The sequence below is a fragment of the Dromiciops gliroides genome, chromosome 6 (genome assembly GCF_019393635.1).
Source record: "Dromiciops gliroides isolate mDroGli1 chromosome 6, mDroGli1.pri, whole genome shotgun sequence".
Lineage (NCBI taxonomy): Eukaryota > Metazoa > Chordata > Mammalia > Microbiotheria > Microbiotheriidae > Dromiciops > Dromiciops gliroides.
In genome coordinates this window covers 175890740-175903223 of record NC_057866.1, presented here as the reverse complement: position 1 = coordinate 175903223, position 12484 = coordinate 175890740, and the positions used below count along the sequence as shown (strand labels likewise).

The following is a 12484-nucleotide window of genomic DNA, read 5'->3' as shown; positions in this document are numbered from 1 at the left end:
GTCACACAGCTAGTAAGTGTTAAGTGTCTGAGGTTGGATTTGAACTCAGGTACTCCTAAATCCAGGGCCAGTGCTCTATCCACTGTGCCATCTAGCTGCCCCTGAAAGCTATGTTCTCTTAAGGATTCCCAACCCATCCTCCAGTACTTTCTTAGAAAAGCATGAGGATTGTGAGAAGGTATATAGCTTTCTGGATCCTATGCTCAAAAATGCACGCAATTACATTCCTAAAGGTCTTCACCAAATAAAATAGAGATTAGCTCAGTCACTACATCTACCAGATGAACACACACAAGGCAATGAGTGCCAAGGTAAGCAATAAAGACTGAATAAAGGTTTGCTGATTGACAAGCTGCTCTCAAACTCAGTGACCCTTTAAGATACACACATACACACAATTTCATCTGAAGGGTAACAGTATATTTTCATTCCTAATTTTTTTATCTTTTTTTCCTATAATCACCACAAATGTATAAAGCAGCCAAAGACATTAATAAACAAAAGCTTTTATTCATATTCAATTAATTCCTCATTTAACATAACTCCTCTTTTACAAAGCATCCCAAGAATAAAAGCATCATTGTTAAGTGTCACAGCACATACTTAAAACCAGTTGTGAATTTTCCTCCCATTACTACAAGGAAAGAAAAATTTCTAACATTGCACAAAATTGTTCAGATTTTTAAAAATGTTAGCTAACAAGACTTCGTGAGCTTAATATTATTAACAAAGAAATGTTACCAATTCTCTCAATAACATGGTTTTGATCACAAATTCCAAAGTCATTTAATTGAGGAAGATCATAGATAAAACCTAGGACAGAGCCTCAATAGCATCAGTCAAGTGAGTAATGGTGGCTAATTAATAATTGACATGAGCAGATTTCAAGTTCTAAGAACTACAAATCAAAACCATTAATACACAGAAATTTCCAACATTTCATATGGAGTCTGAAAAAGACTCCTTCCTATGTCTATGAGGGAACAAAGGCATCTCCTTGGGTAAATGATGACCTGCTCATTGCTGGTATGACCCATAAGGATAAAATAATTGTTTCAATAAACAAGTTGACAAAGGGCAAAGTGTATGTTCATTTGAAGGGAGGTGGGGGATGTAATAAATATTCCTTTAAGTTAAATAGAATATCAATTTCCCTAATGATTACAGTCATGTTTTCTATTTTCCAGGCCTTACCTGCATAGTTAAAATTAAAATAATAACTAACATTTATATAGTACCTACTATGTGCCAGGCACTATGCTAAGTGTTTTACAATTATTATGTCATTTGATTCTCACGATAAACTTTGGAGTTAGGTGATATTATTATCCCTATTTTGTAGATAGGAAACTGAGTCAAAGAGGTTATGTGACTTGCCTAGGGTCACACAGCTAATAATCAACTGAGAATGTATTTGAATTCAGTTCAATTAAGTTCAATCATTTGCCACCATCTCTCTCCATCACTAATAAAGACTGCAATTAGAGGTTTCCCCAGTACTAAAGTCTGTAACTAGGGAGTCTGCTCCCCTAGTCTTTGTCCAATCAAACTGGCAATAAGAGAATTCCAAATACCCTGATCCTCTGGTATCAATGGCACTTTCTCAGCCAAGATCCTATGAGCTATGTATGGCCTGCTATTTTTCCCCCTTGTTCTCTGGCTACCTCATAAAAATTCTCTTCTTAACTGCTTTTCCTATCAGGGCCTGATGATATATAGTAAAAAGAGCAATGGATCCAAAGTTAGAGTATGGGCATGAATCTTGACTAATCTGCAGAAACTATGCAGGCCTCAGTCTGCAATCTGTACAATGAAAATTCTTTTAGGTAGAAATGCTGGATTCTAAATCCTTGGCCATTAAAGGCAGAGGCAAGATCCACTCCAAATGACATGGCCTTAAGATCTTTAACTGAAGTCTTTTAAGAGATGAGCTATTATCGAATTGCAAGAAAAGGAAACATTTATTAAGTGCCTACTATGTGCCAGGCACTGGAGAAAGCACTTTACAAATATTTCCTCATTTAATCTTCTCAGCAACACTTGGAGAAAGGCCTTACTCCCCTCCCCCACCCCTCTCACAGTTAAGGAAAATGAGACTGAGATTAAGTGGCTTGCCAAGGATCACATAACTAGTAAGTGTCTGAAGTCTTATTTGAACTCGGGTCTTCTTGACTCCAGTCCAGCACTCCATCTACCATACTTTGTAGCACCAGGTGCCTCTAAATGGCTGTGTTGTCCCATCACCAAGGATTATCTTTCCAAGAAAGATCTGGGATTTCTATCTGGTCTCAAACTTTTTAACTGAAATCATTCAAGGAGTCTTTTTTTTTTCCTAAGCCAAACAGAGAAGAGGCAAAAGGAGAAGAAGGTTTAAGAATAGGGGGAAATGGGAACAACTAGGTGGCACAGTGGATAAAGCACTGGCCCTGGATTCAGGAGGACCTGAGTTCAAATCCAGCCTCAGAAACTTGACACTTACTAGCTGTGTGACCCTGGGCAAGTCACTTAACCCCCATTGCCCCACAAAAAAAAGAAGAAGAAGAAGAATGGGGGAAAGGTAGAGATGGAACCAAAAGATGAAAATTACTTCAGAGGCCATCACATGCACCTCCTCATTCCTCACCAGGAAGGTGAGATGACTTGTCCGAAGTCCTACAGGCAGTAAGCCTCAGAGACAGGATATGAACCCAGGTGCTCTGACTTCACACATTACCATGCTACCTTCTTTCAACATATGCTAAAAAGAGAAATGGAAATAAGCAAGCAGCTCTGCACACACACCCCTCCTAAACAGGACTTTCTTAGGATGTAACAGTTCAATTCACAAGACTCAGGTCTTTCCTGGAAAGATAACAATTGTAACAGTTGCCATGATGTGGCAATCAGCTGGTTTCTCTTCCTTTAACTGCTGACATAGTTGGTGACCTTTTGCCTGCTAATCTCCTAAAGTTTCTGGATGTGCAGTAAGGACCCCCACCCCTCACCCCACTCTCCACCACCACCACCACCACCACCACCAAAGGGATTAAAAAAAAAAAAAGGCTAAATGTGACTAATTTCTTCTCTTACCAGTCTCTCATTGGTGATTAACCTGTGTAACACAGGAGGGTGGAGGAAGGGGAGGTGTGTTCTCAAAAGTTACTATAATTATGTTGGCTGCATCTGTGATGCAGTAACTTTCCAGATGAAAACTCCCCAACCCTACTTTTGCCTCTTTGAAAATAAATGTGCACCTCCCTCCCTTCTTTGGTAAGGAACAATAGGTATAGAACATTACACATCCTGTCAGGCTCAGTTGGTGGGTTGGTTAATTTTGTTTAACTGTTTTCTTTCTCTCTCTCTCTCTCTCTCTCTCTCTCTCTCTCTCTCTCTCTCTCTCTCTCTCTCTCTCTCTCATAAGGCATGGCTCTCTAGGTAGGGGAAGGGAAGGGAAGGGATACACCTGGAAATGTTAACAACATATCAATAAAAATTGTTAAATAAGTAAAATTAAATCCATGTGTGGGCTGGTGAGGAAAAGTGCAGGTAAAAAGTCACTTTACTTTGGACCTCTCGATTTTTTTGTGTTAAAATAGGAAATAAGAAAAGAAATGCTATTTTCAGACAACATAAATTATTGTATATTTGAAGAATTGGATCAATAAGGGAAGCTAGATATGTTTATTTCTAGAGATCAAGAATGCTATACATAGCGGGCAGCTAGGTGGCACAATGGATGGGGCACTGGCCCTGGATTCAGGAGTACCTGAGTTCAAACCCAGCCTCAGACACTTAACACTTATTAGCTGTGTGACCCTGGGCAAGTCACTTAACCCCAATTGCCTCACCAAAAAAAAAAAAAGAATGTTATACATAGCCCTTCTACCTATAGGTCATCCCACTCACATGAAGTACCAGTGGTATCAGACTCAAATAGAAATCATACATGTGAATCCCTATAGCCTCATACTGACTTAGAAAACAACATATTAACATTATTTATGTCCTATTGTAGTTTTATTTATTTTGTTAAATATTTCCCAATTACATTTAATCTGGTTCAATACAACTCCCAGAGTATTGCAATAGCAGTGGGACACATATTTAATGGAACAACTCTGGTCATAAAGACCAGAGTTCAAACAAACTGACTATGTAACCCAAATCTACATGATGAAATCCCAGTACAGATTGTAGTAGTAGTAGTAGTAGTAGTAGTAGTAGTAGTAGTAGTAGTAGTAGTAGCAGTAGCAGTAGCAGTAGCTGTAGTTGTAGTTGTAGTTGTAGTTGTAGTTGTAGTTGTAGTTGTAGTTGTAGTTGTAGTTGTAGTTGTAGTTGTAGTTGTAGTAGTAAAATTTTAATAGCCTCCCTAACATAAGTATTGCGGTCTGTTTACTTATATAAGTTGGTTACTCAGCATACCAACTTAAATCTATCAAAGAAGAAGCAAAAAAATGGTGAGGCACTTCAGTGGAGTGTGACAGAAGATGTCAGATGTGGACTCAAAGGACCAGTCTGGGTTCAAATTTGTCCAGCTGTGACAGCAAGCATGTCATTTAATGTCTCTGGTCCTTAGCTTCCTCTAGGCTGGACAGGATGGTCCTCTAAGGTCCCCTGCACCTCAAGATCTAAGATTCTTTCCTTTCCCTAATACAGGATGCCCAAGGTCATGCTTCATAGGAAGGATCCAGATGAAACAGCCACAGTCATCTCTTAACACAAATAGCAGCAGCTGCATCCATATGCATGAATGGTGCAATTGCTTTCACTATATTTTAATCCAAATAGCATACAAAAAAAAAAATTGGTAATCAAATGACCATGAAAAGCAATATAGTGTAGGGGACTTCTTCCTCCAGAATGTCATTTCCAGAGTTTTAACAACTACCAGAAACACAAGAGAGATAACTTCATGGGAGTATTGTTTGAAAAGAACTATAATTTATAATTATAATTTATAATATAACTGTAACTATAATTTAAGTGACTACACATGAAACTCTTGTTTAACATTACCACAAAAATTATTAGAATATGAATTACTTCATCAAGGCCAAGCAAAAGTACTTCCTTCTGGGCAGCTAGGTGGCACAGTGGATAAAGCACCAGCCTTGGATTCAGGAGGACCTGAGTTCAAATCCAACTTCAGACACTTGACACTAGCTCTGTGACCCTGGACAAGTCATTTAAACCTCACTGTCCCGCCAAAAAAAAGTACTTCCTCCAAAGAGCATGTTTTATACTTTCTTAGGATTTTCCATAGCTTGTGAGAGTGTCCCTCAGGATTTTATTCAAACTCTTAAAATTCAACTTTAAGAAGTAGGTCTGGGGGCAGCTAGGTAGCGCAGTGGGTAGAGCACCAGCCCTGGAGTCAGGAGTACCTCAGTTCAAATCTGGCCTCAGACACTTAACACTTACTAGCTGTGTGACCCTGGGCAAGTCACTTAACCCCAATTGCCTCACTAAAAAGAAAAAAAGAAGTATGTCTAGAGAAATATTCAGAAATGCATAAAATTTAATCAGGTACAAAGGAAGCATGAGATACAAACAGTTGTAGTAATCGAGCCCTTAAGGTCTTACCTAATTCCTTGATCTCTTTACTCAAATGTTACCTGACTGATATTACTTCAGAGTTCAATTTCATTTCCTATAGAGATAATTGAATGAAATAAGACCCAAATAAAATAAGGTAGTCCCCCTTTCAAACAATTTTGTTTCCAATAAGTTGTATTAGAAATAAACATTTAAAAAATAAATAAATAAACATAAGCAACTGCTATTGGTCCCAGACTACTCTTGAGAAAAGAGGTAGTGAAATATCAGTTGAGAATGTTGCACACAGTTTTATACTTGTTTGAGGGAGGGAAAACATACTCTGCTATTTTTCTTGATTTTCACAGTCACAAGGGAGTTTGAGTGAATCCTGAGAAGTAACAGTGGTATAAAAAAAGAAAAGAAAAAGCACCCATAATTTTTTTTAAAGACAATCAAATAAGTAATTCTATACTGTATGCTGGGAAGTATCCCAAAGTTACATATTGTCATTTTTAATTTTAAAAGACTGCCAATTTAAGAGCTATCATCTCAAGAAAAACCTTATACTCTAAACCAACAACCTACTATAAGATCTTTGTTGGAAAGACTAATCTAGTGCCATAGTCAGCATATGCAAAGCAAACTAAAGAATTATTTTTAATTACTAAATATGCCAAATGTTATCTTTAAATATGAAAGCTTCCCCAATACTAAGATTTTAGAAAACACAGCATGTAGTTACAGCAAATCTATCATTATGCTAGTGTAATTTGGCCGTGTCATGTTTTAGACAAATTAGAATTTATCATCTCTTTAACCTAAAACTTCAAAAGAAAAGGCAAGGATCAGCTATATACAGAGCCAACAAGCTATACTGGATAGACTTGAAGTCAGGAAGACCTGGATTCAAATCCTACACTATACTAGGCTATATGACCCTGGACAGAACACTTAACCTCTCTGGACCTCAATTGCCTACAACCATCCCACCCCACCCACCACCACCCCCTTGTAAAATGAGGACAGGACTTGATGACATCTAAAATCTTCTTGAAGAGTGAGAGATAGAAAATAAACAACCTAGGGGATATACATTGTGGGGTGCCCACAAAATGTTTGAAGAACCAGAGGAAAGCCTCTAATACATTGCAGATCCCCAATGGGAGGATCCTCTAAGAAGGGATTATGGAAATGATATTACTGATGATAATCACAAAGGACCAGGAGCTGTGGATGGGCTGTGAGTTTCATCTGAGGTAGGAGTACTGTCATTTCCAAGATCATGGATGCAGGTTATCTAAGTATCAAAAATGAAAAACTGTGACCATTTTCTTTTTAAGCTAAAGATTTCAGAATGAATAATAGCAAAAAAAAAAAAAGGTCTGGTTGTTATTTAGGAACATAAACTCTTGAAACAATGGTACCAAAGAACTTATTTTGAGTAGGAAATTTCACCATAATATTCATATTCCTGTCTCATAATTAAACCATTGTTTTTCCTAAATATTTGACAGTTGAATACACGTCAAAGAAAGACAGAGACAGGTTGAGATTCTTTTGTACAGGTACTTCTATCAAGGAGGAGCTGAGTCAATCTTCCCCTTATGCCATACATTTTCTAATTACTATCTGTAGAAAGTTAACATAGTTCGGTGAGTTTGAAACTATCTTGCCAGCCTATTCATGCTTTAGCAACTGAAGCAATGTACTCTTGTAAACTAACTGTTCCCCAAATTCCAACTGCTTTGCATCAATCAAAGTTTATCTTTACTTTATGAAAGACACAATGTTAAAAAGGTCATATTTAGAAGAGTAACTCAAAACAGATTAGATGAACCTTTCAAAAAAGGTACTCATTATGTATACCAGTGAAATTAGCTGCTGTTCTACCTGAAACGTTAAAAAACATTAAGCCACAGCAGACAGGAGTCTTTCAAAGGGTTAGAAACCACTAAGTTACTAAAATAGTTTAGAAAAATCATTTCATTATATGAAGCCTTAAGGGATGTAGCTGTTTGCAATTTATTTACTTCTGCTACTACATTAAATGTGTTTAGTGATGGAACTTACCATTTAAGTATTTAAAGACATCGACCCAAATAGTTTTTAAAAACCAATTACTCAAGAGAGCTGGCAGGGTTGGGTTTTTTTTTTCCAACTGAAGTAACCTGAACAATGTAAACATGCACATGTCTCTTTTTATTATTATTTTCTGAGGCTTTTTGGCTCCTTGAACACAGTACTCCATTGACTAGAGTGGTCTGGCCAGGTTTTCCCGACCCCTTGTAACCAGGGCACATAATGGAGTGAATTTTTTTTTCACTGAATTTTGGGTTTGGTTTTTTTAATCTTTTAAAAGGTGGCAATGATGTATTTCTTCCTTAACATGCCTCCTCTATCAAAGATGCTGAAATAAAACTCAGAGGAAAACCCTGAAATGCTTCAAAAATAAGTTTTCCTAATTATTTACCTAATTAATTTCCTAATCCCTGGGTTTAAAGCTCCTCCCACTATCTGTCTACTTGATCTGTCAATTAACTATGGAGGCTACATTTGGTGTCCACACAAATTTTTCAGGACAGTTGATTGACCTAAATAAAAAACTATGTATTCATTGAGTTTGAATCAGAAACTAAGATTATGGGGTAGGGTGGTTAAAATAAGTTTCAAAACAAATATTACTTAGCATTTCTCCAAACTCTATCCTGTCCTTCTAAAATGTCCCTGCTGTAACCAGTAGGATAACATTTGAAAAGATCCATTTTGAAGTTCCAAGAAACGATTTTTTTAAAAAAGAGTATTTTACTAATCTTTTCATTTGGAAGTCCAAAATCAAAATGTTTAAGCTAGTAGGCTTGTTTTTACTAAATTTATAGATGTCTAACCCCCCCCCATCCAAGACCTGTGTAATTCAAGACCCACTTTTATATTAACAAAATAACACATAATATGAAAAACAAATTTAAAACTCATTTCTATGAATTAAAGAGAGGCTAAATAGGCATGAGGTGAGAGGAAGAAGTATCTCTCTCCTCTTTCTGTATTCTTAAAAATACAGGTAAAAAACCAATAGCTCACTTTTAAAGTGTTGCACGAAATATTAACTAAGGTAAACAGTTTACCTTAATATTATTAGCAAATGAGAGTAGATTCTTTTTAAATACCAAAGTTTTCACAAAACCAGAACATCTTAGACTTGGAAGGTCTCAGAGACCACCCAATCATCCAAAATTAGACTCCACAAACCCTTCTATAACATACATGACAAGAGTTCTAACAGCCTTAGCAAGAAGCCCTTCTATCTATTTGGTCCGTTTTTGGATAACTCAATAGCTAGGAATGTCCCTGTCCCCAGTCCCTTAAATCAAACCTCCATTGGCAACTTCTACCCATTGCTCTCTAAGTCTTGCCAAGGGCCAAACAGAAATAGCATCTGTCTTTCATATAAAGGTGGGTCCTTCATAAACATGAAGACAGCTATCCAATCACACACCTCACCCCCACCCCCACCCCTTTCCCTTTCTCCAGGCTAAATAGGTTAATATCCCCATGTCCTTTAACTTGTCCTTAAATACATGATCTCAAGGTTCTTCATCCTGGTTCAATTATTCTGGATACCTAACAATAATATTGTCTAATGATATTCAAAAACTGTTCTCAATGTATAAGAAACTATTTACCAGTTCTGTGACCCTGACCAAGTTACCTAATCTCTCAGTTTCTTTATATATAAAAAAGGGAGTTGGACTTGATGACATCTAAACCTTGATTTAGATAACTTTCACCTCAAAAATCTACGATTTCAAGCTTCTTTACCAAGATGACTTTCTGAAGGGTTCTAAATATCTGTTGATCTTCTAGGCCATTCCCCAAGTTCTGAATTTAGCTGCCTTAGAGAACCTGGTTTCTTATGTTGGCTCCTTCTTACTGCATTCAGGCTCATTTCTGTGCTACATCCATTTTATTCTATTCTACAGAATTGGCACAAAAACAGGAAAGTTTAACAGTTCATTTTATTTGGCACACACTTTCGGCTGTCACAGAAGAGGTTTTGTCTCTTCCAGCCTAGTTTGATGGCCCACTACCTGAATGACTGGTTTCTGAGAAATTGCCAGTCTACTAACTGACCAACCGCAATGTTCTTTTTCTAATCTGCACTAAAGGTCACTTACATCATCTTCCAACTCCCTTTCTGGGGTTCTAAGGTTCTAAGCATGTGAATTTCACTTCATATTTCAAACAGAATCCTTGAAAGAAAGTAAAATGTCTAACTGAAATTTGCTTTTCAAATCATACCCCTACTGAGCCATCCATTTACACATACATGGAGAAGTATTTGGAGTGACTGCCAAATATAAAGCAAATACTGAATGAGACAGGGGCACATAAAGAGAGAAAACTATGCATGGGCAGAACCTTCCTTTTTCAGCTGTAGGAAGGATCTTTCTAGAGACTGATTAAAATAATTTTACTTCTAAAATTACAGTCTTTCATAGAGTTGGTCAATGTATGCAGTCATTCATTCTGTGAGCTCCCTGATATCACTACACCATATACCATCCTCTGGACTTCTGTAAAAATGAGGCTATAAACCTGTATAAAATGTTCATGCTCTATCTTGCTCTCTTCATGTTAAAAGGGGAAAAGAAATAGTATCTAAAGCTGGGGGGGGGGGGCTAAGGAGGAGAAGAGGCCTCCTGAAAATAGGACATAAGCAACTCAGAGAAAGAGGACATCATGAAGACAGGACAGATGGCATTAAACTCTAATGAGTTAAGTAACTCTTTCAGTTTGAGAACTGCAGCTTGTGTTAGGGATCAGTAAGAGCTTATTTGTCTTAAGACAGTTGGAAGCAGAATCCCATCTAGTCACCAATTCAAAACTGAAAGAATATGGTGTCATTCAGCATAATCCAGTCAGCTGCAAAAAAAAAAAAAAAAAACACCCACGGCTAAAGGGGGAAAAAGTCAAACCACACTTATAAAAATTTCCCCATCTCGAATGCAGTTTAAAACAGCTAAATACCACTTGTACCCCAACAAGGGGGGGGGGAAACAAATTTAAGTTTCTAAAGGTTAAGGAAATATCTTAACTTGAAAAAGGTTGGGTAATGCAAAGGAATCAGTTCCCTTTTATGCAAATTGTTAAAATACCATTACTACCTATGTATGTAAATATCCCTGGTTTTCGGTCAGTAAGTTAACTACAAGCATTTCAAGAACACCACCTCTGGAATTAAGCCAACATTTTCACAAGGGGGGGAAGAGACTCAGCATCCTTTCTTTAAAGGGTACCATTAGGCAAAATTAAACATATACTTGGGTTATATGTATACATATACATATATGTGTATATATGTACACACATATATGTATGGGGGGAGAGCGAGAGAGAAGAGAAGAGAAGAGAAGAGAAGAGAAGAGAAGAGAAGAGAAGAGAAGAGAAGAGAAGAGAAGAGAAGAGAAGAGAAGAGAAGAGAAGAGAAGAGAAGAGAAGAGAAGAGAAAAGAGAAATCAACATTTCTCTCCAGGAGAGGAAAAAAATTTCCAGAAGACTAAATTCAGTATTTTGATCGCGTCGTAAAAACTAACCTAGCCAACAGTGCACCTCCACTTTTGCACGATCCCCTGATCCCTCTACCTATGATTAGAGAAGGAGACATAAAGACCTCCAACTAAAAGTTATAAGTTACAAGTTATAAGGGCACCATGCAGAGGAAGAAGGGAAGAAGTTTCCCATGAGTAAGATCTCCTAGCCTATGAAGAGTTGGTGACCGATGGCCCACAGTGAGCCTGAAAAGGGCGGGGGGGGGGGGGGGATTGCTGAGAAGGAGGCAATGGAAGGGAGAAGGAGGGAAGACTGATGATAATGGGCTGACAAGAAGAGAATTCAAATCATTCACCCTTGAGTTGAAGGAATATCCCAACACAAGGGGATGGGGAGGGGAAGAGGAGGGATAGTTGGAAAGGGGAAGGTATGGAGTAGAGAGGGAAGGGCTAAGAGAGCTGGGGGGCGACAAGAAAATGGTCATGGGGGAGGGGGCAGCAGGGGAGTGAAAGGTGGCTGGGCAAGGGGAATTAAGGAGGGGAGGGAAAGTAGTGCAAATCGGGAGAGGCCGTCGCTGGGGGTAGCGAGACACGCGGGGGCCGGGGGCCGGTACCTGGGGGCTCCTCTCGGCTGGGTTCTTCATCACCGCCTGGCGGAAGCTGTTATCCACGTAGGACGCCATCTCCCCCCCGCGGGGCCGGGCTGGGGCTGTTCCTCCCAGCACCAGCGGAGCTTCGCCCGGGCCCCGCTCAGGCTCAAGCGTTTCCTCCGTCTCTCGATCCGTCCGCCCGCAGCGAAGCGGCGCGGCAGCGCAGCCGCAGGGGGCCTGGGGCGCAGGGTCCGCAGGGGGTTCCCGCGGACACTGGCCTGGCCGGGCCGGGCCGGGCCAGGGAGTGGGGAGGGGAGGAGAAGAGAGGGGAGGGGAGGGGAAGAGAAGGGAAGAGCGGGGAGGGGAGGGAAGGGGAGGAGATTGGGGGAGGGGGGAGAAGAGCAGAAGGCGGCGCTCCTGGTGCTGCTGCTGCTGCCTCTGCTGCCTCCGAGGCCGCCGCTCCCGGGCCTCTCAGTCCAGGGGTACTTCCCAGAGCCGGGACCTTAGTGGCCGAGTCCTCGGGAAAGCCCTCCCCGAATCTGGGCCGAGCCGCGCTCCCGGGCCCCGAGCGAAGGGAGCAAGGGGCCGGGCCGGGACGTCAACTCTTCTCCCCTTCCTCCTAGTTTAGTCTCGGAGGCTTCCTGGCGCGCCCGGCTCCCTCGCTCCCGGGGGCCAAAGACTCGGACACGCCTCCCCCGGCTCCTCTCGGGTGACAGTGGCGGCTCCTCCTGTCCCCGCTGGGGCTGAGTTATTTTTAGGGAGGTGGGGAGTGGTAGCTGGGAGGTGAGGTGGGGGGAGAGTAAAGAGAGGAGGGAGGGAAGGGGGGTGGCCGAC

General features: G+C 40.1%; 1 protein-coding gene across 5 annotated transcripts in view; it reads right to left on the bottom strand.

The window, feature by feature from the left end:
* RAPGEF2 (Rap guanine nucleotide exchange factor 2) overlaps positions 1-11963 on the bottom strand; it is a 341360-nt gene extending 329397 nt beyond the window's left edge. For 2 of the 5 annotated variants that reach the window (XM_043970280.1, XM_043970281.1), the window contains exon 1: positions 11675-11963. In XM_043970280.1, coding sequence (XP_043826215.1) covers positions 11675-11743 — 69 coding nt within the window. In that variant the 5' untranslated portion in view covers positions 11744-11963. The remainder of the gene's footprint in view (positions 1-11674) is intronic. The other 3 variants (XM_043970282.1, XM_043970285.1, XM_043970283.1) reach the window with 2 other exon arrangements.
* Positions 11964-12484: the final 521 nt, after the last annotated feature.